We start from the raw sequence: 27,133 nt of genomic DNA, 5'->3' as shown, positions 1-27,133 counted from the left end.
CTCACAAGTCTAAGACCCACCCAGACTCAAGTCAGACGTTACAGCTGAACTGAGGAAGATGTGTGAGGGGCGTGAGCCTTGGGGTCCGTGGGGATGGAGGGCAGGACTGGGGTCACAGGGTTCAGAGAGCAGCAGGGCAGGAGGCATGAGAAGGGAAGGTTTTTCAACACGTTGGGTTTTTCTAGTCATTTAAACATAAAATCTGAACCTAGGAACAAAACAAGGGCCACTTACTCAAGAACTTTGGATAACATGGAAGAAAGAGCAGTCTGCAAGGGACGACGGACCCTCCTGTGAGGAGTTCACCTCTCTCCTCAGAGTGTGAGACAGTACTGCTCCGATCCCACCAGCCTGCTCGGGGGAACCAGGTACCACCTCATTTGCATGCTTATCTTCTTCCAAGAGAACCATTCCATTTCTGAAGAGCTTGTGAGAGAAACTGTTCACCACAGCACACCTAAAGTTTTCTACTATGTTTTTGAAAATAACAAAATGAATATAGCATATATCATCATGGTTTTATTTTTTTAAAAAAGTAAGTTCTCTTATTACCAAGAAATGTGATGCTTAAACCATAGAACACTGCGGGGTATGGAATGTGCAAAGACTGCAACTTACCCCAGAATTCTTGGATTTGGTCAGGTGTTGCCATCTTGTGTTTAGTGGAGGATTAAGTAACTAAATATTCTGCTTAAAACATCCTCCTTATATGTGCTATGGATGTGTTTAAAACAAGATAAGGACATAATTTTGACTTGAAGATTAGAAAGAAGTGGGTTTTTTTTTTTGTTTTTTCCTGCATATAGCATCATTTTATTACAGCTGTGCCAACGTTTTAGATTGTAATTTAAAGGGAGAAACTGAGTATAGGCAAAAGGCGTAACTCATGTCATGGCAATAATATTCAGAGAGAGCTTCCCGGGACTCCAAAAGTGCTAATACATGCCTTGCTGCTGCTGCTAAGTCACTTCAGTTGTGTCCGACTCTGTGCGACCCCATAGACGGCAGCCCACCAGGCTCCCCCGTCCCTGGGATTCTCCAGGCAAGAACACTGGATCGGGTTGCCATTTCCTTCTCCAAAGCATGAAAGTGAAAAGTGAAAGTGAAGTCGATCAGTCGAGTCCGACTCCTAGCAACCTCGTGGACTACAGCCCAGCAGGCTCCTCCGTCCATGGATTTTCCAGGCAAGAGTACTGGAGTGGGGTGCCATTGCCTTCTCCGTCAGACAAATATTTGATAGCATCAACAAAGCATCTGATAACTGTGATACTCTGTCATGGGCTTCATAGACAACCAACCCTTTTTCTTTTTAATTGGAGGATAACTGCTTTACAACATCGTGTTAGCTTCTGCTGTACCACAATGTCAATCAGCTGTAAGTGCACATATATCCCCTCCCTCTTAAGGCTCCCTGCGACCCTCCCGTCCCAGCCGTCTGGGTCATCACACAGCAGCGGGCTGAGCCCCCGTGTGACACAGCAGCTCCCCACTAGCGAGCTGTCTCACACAGGGCGTGTATGTGTGTCAATGTTACTCTCTGGATTCGTCCCCCTCGCCTTCCCGCACCGAGTTCACAAGCCCACTCTCTAAGTCTGTGTGTTCATTTCCTGCCCTGCAAATAAACCACACTTTGTCTCCCTTAGGGAAACTGACTATCTCAAGTCATTCAATAAGCACCAGAGCTGCTACCTGCAGATCCACTTCTGTTTTACTGTGTAAGGACTTCCCCCCCACCCCTTTGAGGAAGGAAATGCTTTTTTTTGTTTTGTTTTCTTCAAGTGGCATTTAGAGTTTTGAGAGGGATTCTGTGGATTTACCCCGAGGCTCCTGGGCAGAGTTAGGAGAGAAGCCCACGCCCGCTGAGTGAGTAACCTTAAAGCTCACCTGTGCAGTGTTCATCACTCAGATCCCAAGCATGACACAGGGAGTCCTGACTGACGAGTGGCTTGAGGCTCCTCTCAAATGCTCACTCTTAGCTCAGTCAGGAGGTTAATCAGTTGTTATTTGGTCACAGAGGTACACAACTTAAAAGTAAGGGCTCTGTTTCCTTACCTTCCACTAGTTAAGAGAACCCTGATGTGTCCCTAGTAAGTAGTTAGCACAGACGAAGCACCTACGTTTTCATAGAAGAGTAAGACCAGCGAGGTCGAGCTGTCCCTCCAACTCTGACTCGTCCATCACTGCCCAAGGCTGTGAGCCACAGTCCAGGACAGCCCTGCTTTGGGGCTCAGGCTGGCTGCACGCACACCGAAGAGGGGATGCCCCCGATGGTCTTGTCCTACAAAGCCCACCCTGTGGGATGACAGCAGGCGTCACACCCTCTGTTCATCTGCCAGGTAACTAAGCGTGTGGAGGAGTGGGTCTTGGGGGATGGTATCAGGAAGATGTTAGTGCCCGTGAGCAGAGCCAACTGCGATCTGGATGCTCTATCTTCTCTAGTCTGAACCACAGGCTTGCTTTTCTCTTGTGAGTATGAGTTTCAGCATGGAAAAATACTAAGGTTCCTGACACAAAAATGTTTCATATGAAGAACAGACTTGCTGGAGAGATGACACAGCAATCTTAGAAGCAGAGGAAAAAAATACACCGAAAGAGGAAACTCTGAAAAGGATTTAGTATTCTCCTCTGGCTGGGGCTGTGCGTGGGCTCATGTTTGCATGCACGGGCGTGCAGACGTGGCATCGGGAGGGCGCACTGAGTGCCGCCGCTGGAGCACTTGCCAGGACCCCTGGCACAGCGGCTGCCCGTCTCCACGGCCCGCCAGCCAAGGGCACGCACGTTTACCTGAGTCCACACAGAATGTGCAGCCGGCTGTCCTGGGCTCCGAAGGCACAGGGTTGAGCCTGGCTCTGCTGCGCCCTGCCATGTGCAGGCTGGCCCTGAGCTGACCCCACCAGTGGGAGGGCAGAAGGAGCAGCCTCCTCAGGGGGCTGCTTGGGAGAGTTAGCTGTCAGTGCCTCATCACGAGGGTGCCCCGAGGTGATCCTGAGGGGAGGCCAGGGCTCACCCCGAAGCATGGCAGGCTGGGCTGGCTGACCCACGTTACACGCTTGCCGTGGCGTCGGGCAAACCGAGCCTGGATGTGTGTACCCTCCCAGGAGGGCTGTGCACTCAGGGTTGCCTCCAGCGCCAGGCACGGCAGCAGCTCTCAGCCGCAGGGCCGGAATGGATATGGCCCTTCCCGTGAGGACAGTCGTGCAGACCCAGGCAGCAGCTCTCGGCCACAGGGCTGGGATGGACACAGCCCTTCCCACAAGGACAGCAGTACAGACCCGGGCAGCAGACATCACCTCACCCCTCACTAGCAGGACCGCGGGGCTCAGCCTGAAGACAGCGCCGCTCCACTCGGGGTCTCCTCCTGCTGCACCGTCAGAGGACCTGCCATGGTGATGCCCACACCCCGAGACACCAGCACCACCCACCTCTCCTTGAAATACCGTGACAGTCTCTCCCATTCACAAGTAGATTTCTGTCCAAAACGCACAGGAAAACAAGCACTGTGCTATGTCACAGAGCAGACTGAAGTAGGTTCTAATTTTTAAACAAGTAAAAAAAACCATGCAATTTCTAACAGTGTGTATAGCTGGGCTTTCAGGAGAGATAAGAAATGAGTTCTTTAGGCTACCCACTGTAACCCATCAAAAGCTAAGGCAAATTTTCTGAGAATTTGCAACAAGTTTCCGATTAGCGTGTTAGTAACATTTTGAGAGCTAAAGCCTGAAATTTTTTCCTCATTTAAGTCAGTCAGTCACTGACTTGTCATCTGGGGACACAATGAGACACCCTCACAGCCACGTCCAAGGCTGAGGCATCCTCTCTTTAAAAGAAAAAACAAAATATGAACAGCTTTCATCACAGATGATGCAAAACAAACACACACACAGCTCAAAAACCTTAGAGCGTGTCTCACTTCGGCTCACCTTGCACCATAAGCATGGGCTCCCTGCCCCCGCCGTGGGCCAGCATCTCCCGGCGATAGCGCTCCCCCGCCGCCCTGTAGAGAAGAGGGTTGTTAGCACACCTTCAGACACCCTCCACACCCCCGAGCCCCCAGATGAAGCCACACGGATGTCACAGTCACAGAAGCCACCCTCCATCATCTTCCGGTTTCTAAACATCCGATTCCTACCTTCACCTTACTCTACAGAGACCAGCAGTGATACGTTCACTCTAAGAGGACAACTCCAGTTTTCACTTTGTTTGTAACAAGCGTGTGCTTTGTAGAAAGGATTGTGTGTTACACATCTCCTCTTCCATCATCTTTAGGATTACTTCAGTGAAGAGGAGAGATTTGAAATCATTTATGCCATTCTCTCAGCAAAGAATTGGAGATGGCACCCAGCAAACAGAAGAATTACAGTGACGCAAGAGTGAAGGCAAAAAACGTCCAGGAGAGGCCTCGGTACGGTCAGAGGCCAAGGGGGCAGCAAAACAGGCAGACTGGAGGCGCTCTTACAGACAGAAATTCTCCAAACTAGTGACACCTGAAAACAAGTTATTTAGTGCTGAAAGTGAAAGTGAAGTTGCTCAGTTGTGTTCGACTCTTTGCGACCCCATGGACTATAGCCTATCAGGCTCCTCCATCCATGGAATTTTCCAGGCAAGAGTACTGGAGTGGGTGGCCATATCCTTCTCCAGGGGATCTTCCCGACCCAGGGATCGAACCCAGGTCTCCTGCATTGCAGGCAGACGCTTTTACCATCTGAACACCAGGGAAGCCTACTTTTTAAAACAGAAAATGCAACTCCTTTAATGCAAAATAACTAAAGTTAAGTAAATAATGCTTTCATTCCACTATTTTTGGAAGCTCTTTATGTGGGCGATTTTGTGACTGTGGTCTCTAACCTGGAATGTTGCTAGCATTTCAGCATCAAAAACACAGTGACATCAGATGCTAATCCTGGCTCCGTCCTAAAGGGAGCGCTGGGGTGGCGTGTGCCCCAGACAGGACCATGGGCGGAGGCCGGGGACAGGCAGCGAGAGGCCTGCCTGCCCACGGCTGCCCCGGCCAGCCTTGGCTCTGCTGCCTGGCTTCCAGCCTGGAGACTTTTCAGAACTGGGATCAAAAAGGATCTTTTGATAGAGCTTAGACATTTTCTAGTCCAATGAGTATTTTTACTAGCTTACTTTTACATGTCCATAAAATTATAGCAACTGCATGTCTAGGCGAGAATGCGTACATAAACAAGGTACAAACGCTGGGGAACACATGTACTTAAGGATATGTGGTTTTCTAGTAAAGTGTGATTCCTTTAAACAAGAGAGTATTTTGTCTATTTTATATAAATCTTCAGTAAAGAACTATAATCCCCAGAGTTGATTCATGGTATTCAATTTAGGCTTTAGAGCCTTTGAAAGTAATAAAATCTACACAGCAGCCCAAATGTCCATGGAGGTGCAGAGGGTGGGAGATGAAATAGCATGTGGGCACTGGGATGTAAAACACTTAGAGACTCTATCACATCAGCTTCAACTGAGAATAACTATTAACTGCTGAGAAAACTCAAGCTTTTGCCAAATGACATGAAGAGCTGAGGGGGGTGGGGTTGGGGGGAGTGAAGGACTAGGGATTAGCAGACTTCATCTTAGTCTGGTTTGTTCACTGTGAGGCCTTGAACAAATCACAGGCCCCCTCTGAGCCTCTGTCTCCCCTCTGAGAATACTCTGTGCCCCGGATGTGGGACTGACGTGTATCTGCCGGGGGTGTCTGAGGCCCCCGCCTTAGCCCCACCAGCTGTGTGGCGAGGGGAAAAGACGCCCTGAGAGACTGCAAGCCCAGATGGGAATTACTGCTCTGCTTTTAAAGGACACGCCTTCTCGGGACTCGTGAACTGGAACTGGCCTCTCTGGCCCCCCGGGGAGGACGCCCAGCTCACAGTGGCCCAGTTTCCTGCAGGGTCCAGGTGAGCTCTGGGCATCTGGCCTCGGATGCAGGGGTGCGGGCTGTGAAACCCCCCAGGTCTGTTACCTGTTGAAAGGGTCTTGCCGGAAGCACTCTCTCCAGACCATGGACGCCACAGCCCTGGACATCAGGTAGGAGTAGTACTTGGCGCCATAACCAACCAGGTGGCTGAAGCGCAGCTGCCAGGCCTGCCGGACAGAAGAGACACAGGGAGGGTGAGCCTGCACACGTGTTCCTCCGTCTCCCCCGACAGGGCGGCCCTCACGCCAGCACCCTCCACGTCGTCACACTCTAAGCCAGAGAGCAAGTCCCCACCAGCCAACAGGCTGGGGCTCGGCCCCCAGGACCCCGGAGTGAGACCATCCGTGGAGATGGGCCTCTGAAATGAGGCTGCTGGGGCGGCCCAAGGCCAACAGGGCTGGGTTACATGGATCGTACAAAACTGGGAGACCGGGGAGGACAGGGCAGGAAGGCGACTGCCACGAGCCCAGCACAGGCCTCAGGAGAGCCGCTCTGACCCCGACTGCCCTATACAAGGTCACCGCCGCTGGACTCGGGTCGGACAGACACAGAGAGAGGAGGCCCAGCCTCATGGCAGGAGTGTCAGTCACGAGCTGGACACGTCCATGATCCCGTCTGAGAGGCCCGCAGTGACCACAGTGACGCTGTCACCATCAGAAGGGCCACGTGCGTTCCCAGGGAAAAGCCTCCCCCGGAGAACTCCCTGCAAGTGCTGTCTGTGGACGGGAGCTGAAAACAAGCCGCCACGGCTGCCTGGCAGGAAGCGGGCTCGCTCTGAGGGGCAGCCTCCTGGCGCGCATGGAGCCGCTACTACCGGAGCCCGTCCTCAGAAGAAGCTTCTCTGAAACAAACCTGACCTGCAGGCGTAACCCTACTGTCTCCTCATGGATGCTTCAGCTGACAGGAAAGTTGTTTGACAGGAAAAAAAAAATATTGAAGCCTATGTTTCTAAACTAAGGTAATCATTGTCTAATAAATCCTTTCACACCCTGGAAAATAAAGTATGAAGCTTCACCATCACAATAAATCTTTAACTAGATAAACAACTTCTTCCTAGTCGACTAAGCTGCAAACAACAAACGAACAGCTCCTTGGTGACAGTGCTGTGGCCGACCTGAGGACACCATGCCCTCCCCGTGGAACGGGGCCCTGAGCGTTGCCCGCGAGCACCGCCACAGCCGGCCTGGTTTGGGTCACACGCAGAACTGAAATTTCCCTAAGAACAAGGTCCAGGGGCACACGAGGCACTCACTGCTGTCTGTGAACGGCGGGGTGGAAGGACAGGTGGACAGAGGACGGACACCTCACAGCTGTGTCACAGTGGTTCCTCACAGGCTGGACTCTGGACCGAGACCAGGAGGCCGGCGCCCAGGAACAACACCCGCCCCACAAGCAAGAGGGCATCCCAGCACTAAGAACACATCAGGACCTCAGGCTGATTCTTAAACACAGCTGGTGTTTTTCTTCCTAAAGAATTCCTTGACTGCACTACATGACAGTTATTGTAAGACTCTGGCGGCTGGCTTTGGCACCAGAGGCCAGGTTTGGACTGTGTACAGCATCTGCGTGGTGTTTCCTCGTGTGCGATTCACTCTCCATCAAGCCTCGAAGACTCAACAAGCCAGGGACCAGCAGGACCACGCAGGCTGGCGGAGGCCGGCGTGCCCCGTGCCCCCGCCGTGCGCAGGGCTGAAGGACAGCAAGACCGCGATCGCTCACGCGCCAGCCCTGTGTGCAGCCCTCCCTCCAGGCTGCCCGCCCCCTGCATGAGCAGCACTCTGCCGGGGTTATGTCCCGGGAGGCCCAGCCCTGGGTGTCCAGAGCGTCCACCCGACCATGCAGGGACCAGGGGACCCCCGCCACACCTGCCTTCTCAGGTGAATATTCTCTTATCAATGTGTGTACATGTTTTCCATGAGATCATACAGACAAGTATTTCTAATAAAAAGTCCCCACTGACATTTTACCAAAACCCATGAAACAGCAGTACCAAACACACAGGGATTCTGTCTGGAATAAGGCGATTTTAGGAGAAACCCAGCCACCGTGGTGGATGCCCCCTGCAGGCCCCGTCCTCCGTGGATGCTTGCATGGGCCTTCACCCCGTGAGTGCGGGCAGGTCTGACCATCAGGACTCGGCGGTCCAACAGCTGACAGCAAGCAAGAAGTCAGCCCCCTCAGTCCTGCAAACATGAGAATTCCGCCAAGAACCCGGGTGGAGCAGGCAAGCCCAAGGTGAGACCTCGGCCCGGCCGACACCCCGACTGCCACCCCACCCACAGGGGCCGTGAGCTGGCTTAGCCACGAGTGCATGGTGACGTATTGCATGGCAGTAGAAGACACACACGGATATCTATTTGAGAACAGAGGGCTGGGTTTCCCTGCTGGCTCAGTGGTAAAGAATCTACCTGCCAACGTAGGGGACACGGGTTCAATCCCTGATCCGGGAAGATCCCACGTGCCTCGGAGCAACGAAGCCCAAGCACAGAAGTAGCGAGCCTGTGCTCTAGAGCCCGGGAGCCGCAACCGTGAGTCCGAGGGCCTGTGCTCCGCAGTGAGAGGCCCGAGCTTCTCAACTACAGTAGCCCCTGCTCGCCACAACTAGACAAAGCCCACACATAGCAACCACGACAGTGTGGCTGTAAATAAAGACAATTATCAGAAAAAGAAAAAAATTAGAGCTGTGCTAAGAAGTGTTAACAAGAGAAACAAACTGAAAATTAAGAATGGATACCAATAATACTTATTAAAGTATATCCCTGTGTCTTCATGAGAATTTTTTGAGGAAGGTATTTTTACAAATATTATGTAATTTTTAATAATTATTATTTTTAACAGTTTCTATTTTATAGTAGACTCAAAAGCATAAGCGGGTCAAGGCCGTGGGCAGGGCCTGCCCGGCACCCCCGCTGGCCCTGGCCTGCACCACTGCCCCGGGTCTCCGGTGACTCAGGGCGGCCGTGCGCCAGCCGTGTGTGGACGTGCAGACCAGGTGCTTCAGAAGACAGTGGCTCACCCCCCGCAGCCTCTTTCCCTTCCTGCTCCCCCAGAAGAAGCAGGAACCAGACCCACACCTGGGACTCGGGGAAGCCACAAGCGGAGGAGCCCCTGACGCGACCTGCTTGCCTCTGCCTTGCTGGGTTATCTCACTTAACACGTTACTGACCTAGGGGCTTTTGCAGAAACTAATGGCTGTGGCCCGCGATCTGTTATTTAAATGAACACTGAAAGACTCTGGTCAGTAAGCAGATAAGTCGCTGTTTCTGGGGGCTTTGTCGTAGCAACTTCACCTGGACTCCAACTGACAGCACACAGGATGCAGAGCCCGGGGTCCTAATCCGAGCTCCCCACCCACCCCCCGCACCCCGTTCCTCCATACTGCCCACTCCGCATTTCTAACTATGGGACCTTCTGTGTTCCCAACACAGGTGAAGGTTATAGCCACCTGGACTTCAAATCCCACGGATCCTCAAACAGATCCCCATGCCATATTCCCGAGTTCAGACTAGACCCTACAACTCGTAAATTAATTTCTATCCTGTTGGCTTCAACACATATCAAAGCATACCACTCAGCTATTTTTACAGCTAAAAAGGAGAGCCCCTGTGCAGGCTGACGTCAGAGCATTACACTACGAGCATGCCAGGGTGCTGATGCTGCTGGCCCCCAGCGGGGGGCGGGGGGCCGCCTAGAGTTGACAGCTGTGAGAAGCTGACGCACAAGGACCCTACCCCAAGTGAAGCAGCGAGCTAGAATGTTGACACTACTCTCCAGTATATAAAAACAAACCCCTCTCCATATTACCATAGAAGTCTGAATGATTTCCACAGTACCAGTATGAGAACTTTATAAAGTTCTTAATGACAACTAGAAACCATTTTCTCTGCTAATGGTACACTTATGGCTCATTTTAAGGAGACTGGACCTAGTCTTCTAAAAAAAAAGTACTCCAAACTACCTAACCAAAATAATAATTCCATTGTCAACTCTATTTATATATAAATAGTGGGGGAAAAGGATCTGCAAAAAAAAGAGTAAAACCCCATGGAAATACCAGTATGTGTCTGTCAGAACCAACTCCATAAGCAGAACAAAGATGTAACCAATTCAGATGGAAATGCTCTTATCAGATGAAACATGGAAATATAATGGTGATCTAATTAATTGAGATAACTTAGGTGAATCCCTAAAATTATAAAGATGTCAACAAACAGGTAAAAATGACTAATTAATGTACTGCTACACACACACTGTCTGAATTTCTGAAGTGAAAACACAAAATGGAAAATGTTACTAATTTTCATTAACTTTTCCCGAGATCAGGCTGAGGTGCATAGGTGACTCAGAGCAGTTAATTCTCAGTCATGTGCTGTCCCTGAAACCTGTGAAATCTGGTGTCCACAAAGGAAACTCTTCACTTAACTGGCTCCTGCCTATCAGACTACTAACTTTACATGATCAGTACCCAATGGCCTTGGTGTGAATAATTGCTGCTTTGCAAACTTATTTAATTCGCACAGTGAACGATCCCTTCGGATCATATTAAAAGTGCCTGCTATAACTTCATTTGTAGATCGCAGTGGGCTGCAGTGGATATGTGTCTCATTAAGGGTGACGAGATGAGACCTGATTTCTACAAAGAGGTGAGAACACCCTCCCCATCCCCGTCCTGCCATGCACAACTGGGGGTCCCCACCCCCACCCCTAGGGGGCCCGTACCAGAAGTGCAGCACAGGGCTCATGATGCCACATCACCTGCAGGCCAGTCCCTTCATTCATTCTGTACAGAGTAACTGACATGTAACACATGTGACTGAGCCCCTGAAACTACAAAGGCTGCCTGCTTTCAATCGCCCTGTCATCATTCTTCCCCGATGATCTCGTCTGAAGAATCTCCAACATTCCTGATGTAACAGCTTTTAGCAATTTCTTACCAAAAAAATCCTGCTGTATTTATGCTTGAAACATATGGAAACCCTGGGCAATGCCCAACAGTGCATATTACTGCAACTCAAAACAAGTGTTGGATAAAAAGTCAGCACCTAAGCATTATTGGAACTTTTTACATAAAAGTACTCAGGTACCATCACTTCACAGGGTAGTAACAACAGGAGCCCTGGGAGATTTCTTCTCAGTTCTCCAGGGTTTGAAGGTCAAGCTGTGATCTCCCGAAGGTCGGGTGTGAGCCATGGCTTGTTGAAGGCTGAAAAGAACTGATGCCCTCTTTTTTCTTTCTAAATCTCTTTTCTAAACTCAGCCGTGGCCAGATATTATTCTCCAGAATCTTATGTACTTATTTATTCACTTTAACTTATTCTGTACAGAACTGGTTTGACTTTTTGAAGGATACACTAAGTTTTAAGAAGGAAAATGAGTTAGAAAAAGTGTGAGATAAATGTAAACTACCACCTGATTTAGAGACCTGCACTGTGCTCATGTAAAGGACCGAGCCGCATGAAGGGCTGTTTAGACTGCACGCTGGCTTAAGTGGAAAAATGTTATTGCTGAAATTGTGTAAATCATTTCAAATAGTGTTTGATTTTATGCTTTTTAGCTTTTAAGTGTCTGAGTTTTTCTAAATGTTCTGAGAAAGTCTGGTTCACTTTCACTCTCCATAAATCAGCAAGCATTTCAAAGCTTCCCTGAGACTCTGAAAACACACACACACGTGAAGAGAAGAACCTGAAGGGCGAGTGTATTAAATAGAGCATGCAGCAGTGTGGTCAATTACACAATTACAAACTGTACTCACTACAAACCGAGAATAAGCAACTCCACGGTAAACTCCTCTCATATACGATAACCTGGTTGGGGACACAGGTTCTCAGGCACAGACCCGCTATCACAGTGCTGGAGCACGTGGCTGTGGGCACTGTCACGGGACGTGGGAGGCCCGGCCCATGGCCATCCTTCTGGTCAGGGGTCATCTCCTTTAATGTGTGAACCTGATTCTCCTGCTGCAGCCGCCCCACATGCAATGATGAAATCCCTCTTCGGTAACCAACACTGACGAGAACACTACTGCTTAACGCTCGCTGTGTTCTCACCGGTGCCAGGCACTGGGCTGCCTGCTTCCACACGCGTGATCTCACTTGGTCCTCATGATGACCACTCGAGTCAGTGCTCACGTTACAAAGGACTGTCCCAAGTATCGAGCATCTGCTGTACCACCACCATATGGGGTGACCTCGCCTGCCCCGTCCCCCGAACTCCAGCTGCCCTGCCTGGGTCCACACCTCACTCCTCACTCCTGCCATCATGGTCGGAATACATGCCTCCTGCGCTCTCAAATCCAGCCAGAAATATTCCACTGAAACCGTGGACACAAGCAGGGTGTTCAACGTCTCCAGTGTTATTTGGCGTAATTTTATAAGTTCAAGCCACTCAATCTACAAATTCAGTGCAATTCCTGTCAAATTACCAGTGGCTTTTTTCACAGAACTAGAATCAAAAAAAAAGCCAAAATTTGTTAAGGACACACAAAAGACACTGAATAGCCAAAGCAATCTGGAAAAAGAAAAACAGACCTGGAGGAATCAGATTTCCTGACTTCAGACTATACTACAAAGCTACAGTCATCAGCTGGTACAAAAACAGAAATATAGATCAATGGAACAGGACAGAAGGGCCCCGAAATAATCCCAAGCACCAACGGTCAATTAATCCATGACCAAGGAGGCAAGACTACACAATGCTGTAAAGACAGTCTCTTCAACAAATAGTACTGGGAAAACTGGACAGCCACATGTAAAAAAATGAAATGAGATCATTCCTTCACTCCATACACAAGAATAAGCTCAAAACAGATTAAAGACCTAAACACAAGAGTGGACACTACAAAACTCCTAGAGGAAAACACAGAAAGAACACTCTGACATAAAATAAGAGCAACATCTTTTTTTGATCCATCTCCCAGAATAGTGGAAATAAAAACAAAAATAAATGGGACCTACTCAAACTCAAAAGTTTCTGCACAGTAAAGGAAACAATAAACAAAACAAAAAAGACAACCCACAAATTGGGAGAAAATATTTGCCAATTTATGTGACCAATAAGGGATTATTCTCCAAAATTTACAAATAGCTCAAGACACTTAACAGCATCAAAAACAAACAACCCAATTAAAAAAAAAAAAAAAAAAAAACCACAAGTCCTAAACAGACATTTCTCCTAAGAAGACACACAAATGAACCAGAGGCACATGAAAAGATGTTTGACATCAATGATTATTAGAGAAATGCAAATAAAAACTATGAGACATTGCCTTACACCAGCCAGAATGGCCATCAGCAAAACATGCACAAACTACAAATGCTGGAGAGGGCATGGAGAGAAGCGAGAACCCTACACTGCTGGTGGGAATGAAAACTGGTGCAGCCACTGAGACAGCAGTACGGAGGTTCCGGAAAAAACTACCAACAGCCCCCACACGCCCCTGCAGTCCCACTTCTGGGCATACATCTGGAGAAAATCACGATCCAAAAGGATAGTGCACTCCAGTGTTCACTGCAGCACTGTTTACAACAGCCAAGACGTGGAAGCAACCTAAATGTCCATCAGCAGAGGAATGGATAAAAATGTGGTATATGTATGCAATGGAACACTACCCAGCCATTAAAAAGAGTGAAATGATGCCATTTGCAGCAACATGGATGGACCCAGAGATCATCATACTGAGTGAGGTCAGAGGAGAACTAGCATACGACATCCCTTATATATGGGATCTAAAAAGAAATGATACAAATGAACTTACTCACAAAACTAAAATAGACTCACAGACTTAGAGAACCAACTTACAGTTTCGGGGAAGGATGGGAAGAGGAAGGGATAGTTGGAGAGTCTGGAAAGGTCATGTACGTGCTGCTATACTGAAAGTGAATAAACAACAAAGACCTCCTGTACAGCACATGGAACTCTGCTCAACATTATGTGGCAGCCTGGTTGGGAGAGACGTATGGGGGAAATGGATACATGTACGGCTAAGTCCCTTTGCGGTCCACCTGAAACTATTGACAACATTGACTGGCTCTGCTGCTGCTGCTGCTAAGTCGCTTCAGTCATGTCCGACTCTGTGCGACCCCATAGACGGCAGCCCACCAGGCTCCCCCGTCCCTGGGATTCTCCAGGCAAGAACACTGGAATGGGTTGCCATTTCCTTCTCCAATGCATGAAAGTGAAAAGTGAAAGGGAAGTCGCTCAGTCGTGTCCGACTCTTAGCGACCCCATGGACTGCAGCCTACCAGGTTCCTCCGTCCATGGGATTTTCCAGGCAAGAGTGCTGGAGTGGGGTGCCATTGCCTTCTCCGTGACTGGTTCTACCCCAATACAAAATTAAAAATTAAAAAAGTTCAAGCCACTGGACCAGTGAAGGACACAAGGGTCACAGAAATGTTGAAAAGGGGCAGCAAGAATATTACTTACATATGATGTGAGGTTTCATACATGTGTGTAAGTATGTATTCATACATAGAGTGGTATCTAGAAACCTTTACAATCCCGTGAACATGCATCAAGGACAGCAGGACGTTCATTAAGAACGTCAGCCACAACATCAACACCCCGAAGTGCTGATGATAAAGAGCTAGAAAAGGGGGGAAGGCGAAGAGAGCCCCTCACCAGAGCAAGAAAAAAGCCCGTACAACAACAGGAGGACATTAACAAGATACATGAGGCGCTTCTGAGAGGAAGACCATAAACAAAGACCACCGGTGTGACAGGAACAGGCAGATTCACGGAGGAAAAGTGGAGCAAGGCACCTATGTATAAAAACAGAAAAAAACAATCAAAAAACCCACAAAAGACAAAAACCCTCACAATTGATTATCCAGCCTTGGCAGGAGCCCTGAAAAGGAAACTCGGACACAAATCTTAGCATCTCACAAAGGAGACCTTTTCAAATCAGAGGGGGGTGTGGGTTTTTAAAAAACCAGTTAGAAAAAGTAACGTTGGTTCCAAATCTGGTGACTTACACCACCGGAAACTTAAACAGACAAAGATTTAAAAGTAACAAACAAGACCACAGAAATGCTAGAAGGAAATATGTGCAGGACCACAGATGAGAAGTGCCTCTACACCTGTGGAAAGAGGTTCCATTCTCCGGTGAGAGGGGGAGAACTACGTACCACGGGGCAGGGAGTCCCGCCTCTGGACAGGCCCAGAGCAGGGAAGATCGCCTGCAAACCCTCCGCATCTTTTGATTTCTGGTTACATGCACGTATGACATCCTCAAATGCAGTTAAAATGCAAGATTAGCATCAACTAACCTAACTCAGCCAGAGGCTTCTTACAGGGCTGGTGCTGCCCCCGAGACCCCAGGGCGCAGGTAGAAGGCCACCGGGAACAGCCCTCCGGATCCCGAGCTCCCTGCGTCCTGCCCATGCTCACCGTGGAGGAGAATCCACTTGGACAATCACCAGGGCGGAAGCTTCTGGAAACATAAACATCCTCAAATCTAAAAGACACGTGTATCGTTTAAACAGAGTCTATCTGGTGAAGAAGAAATGAGTATCCTGGGTTTTTATTTCACTTGACCTAGCCTTTGTGAATCTGCAGTCAAAAAAAAAAAATTTTTTTTTTTTAAAGCATAGTACTATTCATGAAAACCAAGATGAGAATGAAAGTTGGTGACTTGGCTCCAAGGACTATGTTACAAGAAAAACCGGGTAAGTCATGACTTCCTCATGTTTTAGATCAGTGAACTCTAGAGCTGCAGCTGTCCCACAAACTGAAACCATATAAATTTTTAGCAAATGAGTCAATCTTGAGATTAAAGTTTCAATTTATAACACTTCTGTGTTTTAGTTACAAACTCATAAATAAATCTAGCATGACAGAGAAGGTAAATATTTTCTCAGTTGTTTATTCAACAAAAGAGGAAAGGAATTTAACATGCAATTAACTACTTAGGTTTTTCTAGATAGGCACCATATGGTCTTTGTATTTAAGAGAAAAAAAATAAATATTGTTCTGTTTAATCTAATATGTGCTTAGCAACGTCAAGTACACCAAACTATGCCACCTGGGCATGGCTTCACCTCCCAGGAGACTGTTCTCGTTTGTTCAAGAGCCAAGGCATAAGAATAGGAGGAAACATGACTACTTCCCCAGGGAAGAAACTCAAGGGAGAAAGGAGGATTTCTAGCAAACAGTTGAAGCTAGAGTCTCTGGAAAGGGACTGACGAACTTTGAACCACCCTGGGGTCTAGTTCTACTGTTTTAATAGACAGTATTTTTTTTTTTTTTAACACACTGAAAGAAAGAAACCTTTATGCCATTCCCTGAGCCAACATCTGAGTGTGAGGGAAGAAGAAGAGCCAAGGTCAGAAGCAGACCTCAGATCTATATATAAAAGCTCTCACCTGATCAAGCTCTCTCACCAGGCTTCCTTTAAAAATAACAGATCGGGAAATACCTGCCATTTTAATTTAGATGGTAGAAATCATTTAATAGACACATTTCCTTATCTTAGTGTTTTATCAGTTAATTTAAAATTAGACCTTTTCAAATAAAACCATCAATGCTGGACACCACATAAAGTCAGTAAGCTATGATACAATTTTATACAAAGTGAACTAAACTTGTGTTATCTCTGATGAAAACCTCTGAAAGATATATTCAAAAGTAGAGCTATAAAAACCTAATTCTTCATCTGCTTGAATGCACAAATGTCACATATCTATATGGATTTCTATACTTCAGTTCAGTTCAGATCAGTCACTCAGTCACTTCTGACTCGTCGCAACTCCATGGAATGCGACACAGCAGGACTCTCTGTCCATCAACAACTCCTGGAGTTTACTCAAACTCACGTCCCTCTAGGTGGTGATGCCATCCAACCATCGCATCCTCTGACGTCCCCTTCTCCTCTTGTCTTCAATCTTTCCCAGCATCAGGGTCTTTCCAACAAGTCAGTTCTTTGCATCAGGTGGACAAAGTATTGGGAATTTCAGCTTCAACATCAGTCCTTCCAATGACTATTCAGGACTGATTTCCTTTAGGATGGACTGGTTGGATCTCCTTGCAGTCCAAGGGACTCTCAAGAGTCTTCTCCAACATCACAGTTCAAAAGCATCAATTCTTCGGCACTCAGCTTTTTTTATAGTTCAACTCTCACATCCATACATGACTACTGGAAAAGCTATAGCTTTGACTAGACGGACTTTGTTGGCAAAGTAATGTCTCTGGTTTTTAATACGCTGTCAAGCTTGGTCATAACCTTTCTTCCAAGGAGCAAGCATCTTTTAATTTCATGGCTGCAGTCATCATCTGCAGTGATTTTGGAGCCCTGCCCCAAAATAAACTCTCTCTGTTTACACTGTTTCCCCAACTATTTGCCACGAAGTGATGGGACCAGATGCCATGATCTTAGTTTTCTGAATGTTGAGTTTTAAGCCAACTCTTTAATAAACTCTTCTTTCACTTTCATCAAGAGGCTCTTTAGTTCTTCCTCCCTTTCTGCCATAAGTGTGGTGTCATCTGCATATCTGAGGTTATTGATATTTCTCCCGCCAATCTTGATTCCAGCTCATGCTTCATCCAGTCCAGTATTTCTCATGATGTACTCTGCATATAAGTTAAATAAGCACGGTGACAATATATAGCCTTATACTCCTTTCCTGATTTGGAACCAGTCTGTTGTTCCATGTCCAGTTCTAACTGTTGCTTCTTGACCTGCATACAGGTTTCTCAAGAGGCAGGTCAGGTGGTCTGGTATTCCCATCTCTTTAAGAATTTTCCACAGTTTATTGTGATCCACACAGTCAAAGGCTTTGGTATGACCAATAAAACAGAAGTAGATGTTTTTCTGGAACTCTCTTGCTTTTTCTATGATCCAACAGATGTTGGCAATTTGATCTCTGGTTTCTCTACCTTTTCTAAATACAGCTTGAACATCTGGAATTTCACAGTTCATGTACTGCTGAAGCCTGGCTTGGAGAATTTTGAGCATTAATTTGTTAGCGTGTGAGATGAGTGCAATTGTGTGGAAGTTTGAGCATTCTTTGGCATTGCCTTTCTTTGGGATTGGAATGAAAACTGACCTTTTCCAGTCCTGTGGCCACTGCTGAGTTTTCCAAATTTGCTGAAATATTGAATACAGCACTTTCACAGCATCATCTTTTAGGATTTGAAATAGCTCCACTGGAATTCCATCACGTCCACTAGCTCTGTTCATAGTGATGCTTCCTAAGGCCCACCTGACTTCACATTCCAGGATGTATGGCTCCAGGTGAGGGATCACACCATCATGATTATCTTGGTCGTGAAGATCTTTTTTGTATAGTTCTTCTGTGTATTCTTGCCACCTCTTTCTAATATCTTCTGCTTCTGTTAGGTCCATACCATTTATGTCCTTTATTGAGCCCATCTTTGCATGAAAGGTTCCCATGGTATCTCTAATTTTCTTAAAGTGATCTCTAGTCTTTCCCATTCTATTGTTTTCCTCTATTTCTTTGCACTGATCACGGAGGAAGGCTTTCTTATCTCTCCTTGCTATTCTTTGGAACTCTGAATTCAAATGGGTAGATCTTTCCTTTTCTCCTTTGCCTTTCCATTCTCTTGTTTTCACAGCTATTTGTAAGGCCTCCCCAGACAACCATTTTGCCTTTTTGCTTTTTTTTTCCTTGGGGATAGTCTTGATCACTGCCTTCTGTACAATGTCACGAACCTCCGTCCACAGTTCTTTAGGCACTCTATCAGATCTAATCCCTTGAATCGATTTCTCACTTTCACTGTATAATCATAAGGGATTTGATTTAGGTCATACCTGAATGGTCTAGTGGTTTCACTCATTCAGTTCAGTCACTCAGTCGTGTCCAACTCTTTGTGACCCCATGAATCGCAGCACACCAGGCCTCCCTGTCCATCACCAACTCCCGGAGTTCACTTAGACTCATGTCCATCGAGTCAGTGATGCCATCCAGCCATCTCATCCTCTATGGTGCCCTTCTCCTCCTACCCCCAATCCCTCCCAGCATCAGAGTCTTTTCCAATGAGTCAACTCTTCGCATGAGGTGGCCAAAGTACTGGAGTTTCAGCTTTAGCATCATTCCTTTCAAAGAAATCCCAGGGCTGATCTCCTTCAGAATGGACTGGTTGGATCTCCTTGCAGTCCAGGGACTCTCAAGAGTCTTCTCCAACACCACAGTTCAAAAGCATCAATTCTTCGGCGCTCAGCCTTCTTCACAGTCCAACTCTCACATCCATACATGACCACAGGAAAAACCATAGCCTTGACTAGACGAACCTTTGTTGGCAAAGTAATGTCTCTGCTTTTGAATATGCTGTCTAGGTTGGTCATAATTTTCCTTCCAAGGAGTAAGCGTCTTATAATTTCATGGCTGCAGTCACCATCTGCAGTGATTTTGGAACCCAAAAAAATAAAGTCTGACACTGTTTCCACTGCTTCCCCATCTATTTCCCATGAAGTGATAGAACCGGATGCCATGATCTTCGTTTTCTGAATGTTGAGCTTTAAGCCAACTTTTTCACTCTCCACTTTCACTTTCATCAAGAGGCTTTTTAGTTCCTCTTCACTTTCTGCCATCAGGGTGGTGTCATCTGCATATTTGAGGTTATTGATATTTCTCCCGGCAATCTTGATTCAAACTTGTGTTTCTTCCAGTCCAGCGTTTCTCATGATGTACTCTGCATATGAGTTAAATAAATAGGGTGACAATATATAGCGTTGACGTATTCCTTTTCCTATTTGGAACCAGTCTGTTGTTCCATGTCCAGTTCTAACTGTTGCTTCCTGACTTGCATACAGATTTCTCAAGAGGCAGGTCAGGTGGTCTGGTATTCCCATCTCTTTCAGAATTTTCCACAGTTTATTGTGATCCACACAGTCAAAGGCTTTGGCATAGTCAATAAAGCAGAAATAGATGTTTTTCTGGAACTCTCTTGCTTTTTCCATGATCCAGCGGATATTGGCAATTTGATCTCTGGTTCCTCTGCCTTTTCTAAAACCAGCGTGAACATCAGGAAGTTCACAGTTCACATATTGCTGAAGTCTGGCTTGGAGAATTTTGAGCATTACTTTACTAGCGTGTGAGATGAGTGCAATTGTGCAGTAATAGTGGTTTCACTAGACCATTTCAATTTCAGTCTGAATTTGGCAATAAGGAGTTCATAATCTGAGCTACAGTCAGCTCCTGGTCTTGTTTTTGCTGACTGTATAGAGCTTCTCCATCTTTGGCTGCAAACAATATAATCGATCTGATTTCAGTATTGACCACCTGGTGATGTCCATGTGTAGTCTTCTCTGTGCTGTTGGAAGAGGGTGTTTGCTATGACCAGTGTTTCTCTTGGCAAAACTCTATTAGCCTTTGCCCTGCTTCATTCTGTACTCCAAGGCCAAATCTGCCTGTTATTCCAGGTATTTCTTCACTTCCTACTTTTGCATTCAGTCCCTTATAATGAAAAGAACATCTTTTTTGGGTATTAGTTCTAGAAGGTCTTATAGGTCTTCATAGAACCGTTCAACTTTAGCTTCTTCAGTGTTACTGGTCAGGGCATAGACTTGGATTACTGTGATATTGAATGGTTTGCCTTGGATACGAACAGAGATCATTCTGTTGTTTTTGAGACTGCATCCAAGTACTGCATTTTGGACTCTTTTGTTGACCATGATGGCACTCCATTTCTTCTAAGGAATTCTTGCCCACAGTAGTAGATATAATGGTCATCTGAGTTAAATTCACCCATTCCAGTCCATTTTAGTTCGCTGATTCCTAAAATGCTGTTGTTCACTCTTGCCATCTCCTGTTGACCACTTCCAATTTGCCTTGATTCATGGACCTAACATTCCAGGTTCCTATGCAATATTGCTCTTTATAGCATTGGACTTTACTTCCATCACCAGTCACATCCACAACTGGGTACTGTTTTTGCGTTGGCTCCGTCTCTTCATTCTTTCTGGAGTTATTCCTCCACTGATCTCCAGTAGCATATTGGGCACCTACTGACCTGGGGAGTTCATCTTTCAGTGTCACACCTTTTTGTCTTTTCATGCTGTTCATGGGGTTCTCAAGGCAAGAATACTGAAGTGGTTTGCCATTCCCTTCTCCAGTGGACCACGTTTTGTCAGACCTCTCCACCATGACCCGTCCATCTTGGGGGACCCTACAGGGCATGGCTCATAGTTTCATTGAATTAGACAAGGCTGTGGTCCATGTGATCAGATTGGTTAGTTTTTTGTGATTGTGGTTTTCAGTCTGTCTGCCCTCTGATGGAGAAGGATTTCTATACACACTCACATATCTATTTTGGAGAAAGAAGTTCTTCAAAAGTGATATCAAGTGAACAAGACAGCAAACAAGCTCTAATGAAAATGCAGTCCCATGGATGGGAGCAGGGGCATCTTCCTCATGCGGGTGTGTCTGTGACCTTCCTTCTGAAACTAGAAAACCAACCAGAGCACTACACTGCTTGCAAGCACACAAGCCCGGTGCGCCCACCCCCTCCACTCACCGCCCGCTGCCGCTGGCCCCAGCTCTGTGTGGTCAGGCGGCCTGAAGGAGAGCGGGCCAGGGAGAGCACACTGGATGAAGACTGGCTCACAGCTGGCCGTGCTCCACCCTGACCTGTGGATCGACGGCCCTGCTCCTTTGCACTTAGAATCGCAATGGCAGCGACACAGGTTAAGAATCTGCTTGGAACTTGAGCAGCTAATGGACAGGAAGCCCTCAGGTCCTGTGTGACTCGTCTGCTGAGAATGTACCTACTAAGAACACAAATCTATGGTAGATGTCCTACAAGCAATGCTCCCAGCTACCTAATCCTAAAAACAGAGTAGGTGCTACTCTCTAGTAGTAGAAACGGAACAGAAAACACATTTCAAATCTCAGTTTTTGCTGGTACTTGAAAAAAGCTGTTTCAATGAGAAGACAGGCCGACAGGGTGGGCTATCCCACACCTTCCTCATCTCACCCAGCAGGCTCTCCGCTCACAGCATCCTCTGTGCAGGCGTGCGCCTCCCTCTCCTACATGGCTCCCCAGCCCTGCCTCCTGGCCTGCAGCCTCAGGTCCCACATCTGCTCACAGGCATCGTCCGCTCAGCCTGAACTGGCCCCCTGCACCCGTCCCCACATTGCACCCCTCCTCCAAGTGGCCCCTTCCAACACGGGGACCACCCCTCCCGGCTTACACAGCACCAGCGCCCAGTGGGGTCTGTCTGCCCAGTCCACCCCCAGGTTACGGGCACCTTCCACGCTGGTCCTCAGCCTGCCTGCTCCCTCTGCCCGCTAGCAGTGTGGTCCCCACGGGGAAACAACTTCCCTACGGGTTGCCCAAGCCCATTCTTCACCTCACACGCTGCAGCCAAAACAGCCCGTTCCCACTTCAAGACACGGTCTGCACATGAAGAACGCCCTTCCATATTCTGCTGAGTGACCCGTTTACTAACTGCATGGCTGCTGATCATTCTTAGGAACGCTCATGAGAAAGCATCCCTAAGACTTCGGTGCACCCCTCCTTGCACCAGGGTAAGACTACTTGAATTTGGGGCTCACTATTCACTTTTTTTTATAGTTCTACTGGTCTCGGCACATGGGACCTGAGACCACGCTTTCTCTGAGGTCCATAAAGGAACTGAGCCTCCGGATCACTTTTACAGACATCATACCACAGTCAACGCCAGGCACCGTCCTCACAGACGATGCCACACCACAGTCAACAAACCGGGCACCATCCTCACAAACTGGGCACCATCCTCACAAATGACGTCACACCGCAGTCAACACCGGGCACCATCCTCACAGACGAGGCCACACCCCGGTCAACACCAGGCAGTGGTGAACACCGAGAAGCACAGACAACACCTGTGGTTCGTATGTGCCCGACAGGTGAGAGTCAGCTGGCTCTGGACTCGCTCTGCTCCTCACCTCCGTCAACCCCAAGGTTACTCTAGGGGGCACAGCACATGTCTGGCCTCTTGCACATTCACAGCACTTTAAAAAATATTTATTTTCCAAATGGTATATTTTATTTTTTTTTATTTTTTTTTCTTTTAATTCTGAGCTCAGATCAAGTGTAGAAACCTTCATAGTTATATAAAGTTCTGCAGTAAAATCTTTTCATCATTGCTCAGAATTGATCAGCCTTTCATACAAGCACACCCACAACCAACTCTCACTTACCCACCAATAAGCCCCTTAATTATCCAGTCACCTACACACACACACGCATGCACGCACGCACGCACCCACCCATCCCTTCATACCCCTTATTTTAAATTATTCTTTTGCTTCTCAGAACTACAGAGATCATGCATCAGATACACTGCGTGGTCTTCTGATGCTCAGATTTGGCTACTTTCATCACTGATCCACTTCAGTAAGAGCAGATCTCAGAGACAAATGGTATATTTTATGTCGCCTGTTTTTTTAAAACCACAATAACAATTTAGAAAGCAAAAAAATCTTTTTCCAGTTACAATGCTGAAAACCTCTATGCCAACCTGTAGCTTCTTACTTGTTTTCACCTGTTTATTGAACAGAAGACTCAGGTCCTCATGCAGTGGACACAGTCTTCCGTGCCGTATGCATGACACCAGAGTCCAAACAGGAACAAAAAGGAGCGCTCAGATAGACTCTCTCTCCCAAATTTAAGCCTCCGCTCCTCATATCTGGGTCTTTAACCCACTTTACTTTAGTTAAAGTAGAACTAAACTACTTTAGTAGAAGGGGACAGATCCAGGTTTCATCTCTTCCCGGTGGATGATTTATCGGGACATCACCACTGAAACTGAGCAGTCTCTTCTCGGCCCTCACAGCTGCAGGGCTGTTGGCTGATGGTCAGGAGGCCATAAACGCACCGAGCCTGCCTGCAGTGCTGGGCTTGGCTCCACCATTCTGTGCACCCTGTACCCCCACAGCATTGCTACCCGGTCCTAAATCCTCCAGCTTCCTGGTTAGTGGTCCCGACTGGACAAGCCCACCCTTCTGTCACTGTTCTTGAGCCATCAGCTTCCACAGGAGATCATAGTCAGCCCATTAGAGTCAAGCCAACAAGTGAGGACATTACATTAAGTGTACAGATTGGAGAAAAATCGGTATTTTTATATCAGATCTTTCCTTCTGTAAATATGTTTCAGCCCTTCATTTACTTAGGACACTGAAATTAAACACAACATACTTATTGAACAAGGTGCTTTGGGGGCGTCCCTGGTGGGTTCGGTGGTGAAGAGTACACCTGCCAGCGCAGGAGACGCAGGTCGACCCTGGATCCGGGAAGATCCTACGTGCCACGCAGCAGCTGAGCCCACGCCCCACAACTACCGCGCCTGCGCTCTAGAGCCCGGGAGCCACAACTACCGCGCCTGCGCCCTAGAGCCCGTGTTCACAAGAGAAACCACCGCAGTGAGAAGCCTGTGCACTGCAACCAGAGAAGAGCCCACAGCAACAAAGACCCAGCACCATCCCCCCCAAAAAATCGGGCACTGTCCTCACAGAGGAGGTAATCTTTCCTTCTGTAAATATCAAATAAATATAAAAAAAATATTAAAAAATCAAAACTAGACAGACCAGTTTTGATAGGTACCTTCTACTTTTTCTTGCTGTAACACCATATTTACAGTTTTTTGGTTTGTTGCTGGTAAACAGAGATGGGTTAAATTTTTATATATTACTTATCCCAAAAAGGTGCTAACTTTTGTTATCCAAGTACATAATAGTACACAGCACTGGAACAATAAATTTTATATATGTGTGTACACACACATACACTGAAACAATAAATTATACATATGTGTGTACACACACACGGTACCGTGACCAGCACTGTGTGCCTCGGACATGTCATGAAGCTTCTAAGCCAATCAAATGCTGCAGATGGGAGTCTCATGAAGACGAAACCTCCGGTGACTCTGCTTATCTGGTAAAGATGAGCACCCCCCACCCCCCCAGTTTGAGCATGAGGACCTGATGATCTAGCGGATGGTCACAGTTTCCTGACTAACGCAAACTCTCAGAGCAACACATGCTGGCACTCAACCCCGCAACAAATGAAACCACATTTGTTTGGCATTTTCCAGTTTACAGAGCACTTTCCAATGAGCTTTCTCTCTCTAAGAAGGCAAAGCTGGACCTTCTGGTGGTCACCACGTCACCTGGACAGGGCTGTCTGCCTGAGGACAAGACAACTCTGGAGAAAAGAGATGAGACATAAAAGGAGGAGAAACCTTCTAAAACCACATGCAGGAACTCATTCAACTCGGCTAACTGGCAACCAGGCCGACCAACCCCTGGCGCCTTGCAGTGTGGGACTTAATACACACTCATTCTGCTGAAGCCACTAGGAGTCGGGCTCCCACTGCTTGCCCTGAGGCCCCGACTAGTACGAACACGCCAGTCTCATGCCAGGGCCCTGGGCACTCCTCCCTACCCCAGCTTCCTAAGGAACCCGAGAGATGAGAACACACGGCTGCCGGGCTGGGTCTGTGCCCTAGCAGCATGGCTCACCCCCCCATGCTCTCAGACAAGACAGGTCACGTGCATGAGCCTCAGGTGTGCCCCCAAAGGTGGGGAAGCCATCCCATTCACAGGGCTGCTGGGAGAGTCAGGAGTTGTGTGCCAAGCAGCTGGACGGAGTCTGGCACCCAGTCCTCAGTGAACAGGAGCGATGTGCCTGCTCTCCACGCAACAGAGCACGAACCACGCCCCTCCAACTCCTGCCACCAGCGTGGATTTCTCTGCAGTGACAATGGTTGGGGAGCAGGCACTGCCGTCATCTTACACCAGTAGTTTTCTCATCATAGAAAAATAACAACAACAAAAAAAACCAGAGACGAACTCCCGTGGCCTTTTTCACCCCCACCTTCCCAAGAGGAACGCTGCTGGCAGGAGGACAATGAGCACATGTCAAGGACAGCTGGGGGCCGGAAGCGACCAGGCATTCCCGACACCCGCCCCGAGGGAAGCCTCCACGCCAAGTAGAGCCGTTCAGGTTCACAGCCCCCCACTCGATACCTGTGCCCGCCCAATGGCACACACAGGGCACACACCAGACTCACAGTGTTGGGGACGTAGGGCAGGCCGTAGAAGCGCTCCTGCGTGTCCCTGAGGATGTCTGTGGTCGAACTCCGGAGCGGGTGCTTCCCGTGGTAGATCTGGTCCAGGGCGGCGTAGAAGACCTGAGGGGTGCAGGCGCAGTTTAGTCTGGGCACCACGCACATCCACCGCGCGGCAGCCGAGCTGTGAGGGGTGCGCAGCACAACAGCCAGGGGCCGCAGTGGGGCACGTGCTCATCAGTGTCGTGGACTGAGGGTATTCTGCATGTCATACCACATCAGTGATGAAAAGGGACGCTCTCAACCTCCTCACGATTAAGAATATCAAAAAATCCTGAGCCCTGTCTATAAGGTACTTTTTGTATAGTATAGCAAATTAAATTTGTGACTGCAAAACTCTACATAGTTTTGGAAACATATTTATAGCTGGAAACATGAAAAAGTCTCTTTGGCTTCTTCCTGGAATCCTGATATAATTGAGTGAGAGAAATGACAGGGTGAGGACCTATTTTGGTGACGAGAGGTGGCGGGGCGGGGCGGGTGAGGGAGGAGGAAGCGGCTGTCACAAAGGATGGAGGAGCAGCTGCAGGAGTGTCTGGGGCCAGGACCAGGCCGACCCCACCCCGGGGTCCGGGCACACAGGACACAGCTGCCGGGCGGGGCCACACTGGCTTAAGGAGGTGACCAGTAGGGAAGGCTCGCTTCCCGCCAGGAGAGGACAGAGGCCACTGAAACCCGATAGGAGAACAAAGCCAAACTGCTGCTTGTTTACCAAGTTCTGAAACTGAATTTTGTACAAAAAATCTAAAGTGCTTTTTCTCTGCAACATTTAACTTGAATATTAAACACTGATGGAAGTTTACCTGAAGCAAACAAGTAGAAAATGTTTTATTTTCAAAGGAAAAAAATCCTGTCATGCAATTATGCTTCTGATATGTATCTTTCTGATTCAAAATTGGAATCTGCAGAGAATGTGCAGCTGTTGACCTAAAAGCAGTGAGGATCAGTTTGGATAAAAGAAAAAAGTTAAATGACCTCTAACTTCTGGCTTCATCTAGATATAGAATTATGGCTCTAAATTATAAAGTCAAGTTTAAACCTTCCCTGGAAAAACACAGACATTTCTTAAGATAAATATTGCTTTGCTCTAACTGGCAACTTAAACATATACTAAATACAGCTCTTTCCATTCCATATTCTATGAA

General features: G+C 47.6%; 1 protein-coding gene and 2 non-coding genes across 6 annotated transcripts in view; all 3 read right to left on the bottom strand.

Moving 5' to 3' along the window:
- The window catches only part of MIPEP (mitochondrial intermediate peptidase), an 86,051-nt gene that overhangs the window by 10,543 nt on the left and 48,375 nt on the right, over positions 1-27,133 (bottom strand). For all 4 annotated transcript variants that reach the window (XR_015138185.1, XR_015138186.1, XM_086329719.1 and 1 more), the window contains 3 exons: positions 25,932-26,051; positions 5,969-6,090; positions 3,921-3,994 (listed from right to left, as the gene is read on the bottom strand). Coding sequence is in view for 2 of the 4 variants with exons in the window: in XM_086329719.1 (XP_086185845.1) it covers positions 3,921-3,994; positions 5,969-6,090; positions 25,932-26,051 (316 nt within the window). In the remaining 2 variants the exon portion in view is untranslated. The remainder of the gene's footprint in view (positions 1-3,920; positions 3,995-5,968; positions 6,091-25,931; positions 26,052-27,133) is intronic.
- On the bottom strand, positions 22,936-23,007 carry LOC147361664 (small nucleolar RNA U2-30). The gene has a single exon (XR_015138536.1). It is a non-coding gene; the product is annotated as a small nucleolar RNA U2-30 (small nucleolar RNA).
- Positions 23,168-23,247, bottom strand: LOC147361663 (small nucleolar RNA U2-19). The gene has a single exon (XR_015138535.1). It is a non-coding gene; the product is annotated as a small nucleolar RNA U2-19 (small nucleolar RNA).

The sequence above is a fragment of the Bos grunniens genome, chromosome 12, assembly GCF_055505025.1.
Source record: "Bos grunniens cultivar Pamir isolate PY7600 chromosome 12, Bosgru_T2T1.0, whole genome shotgun sequence".
Taxonomy (NCBI): Eukaryota; Metazoa; Chordata; class Mammalia; order Artiodactyla; family Bovidae; genus Bos; species Bos grunniens.
The sequence above is the reverse complement of the archived record's forward strand: the minus strand, read 5'-3'. Positions and strand labels throughout refer to the sequence as shown.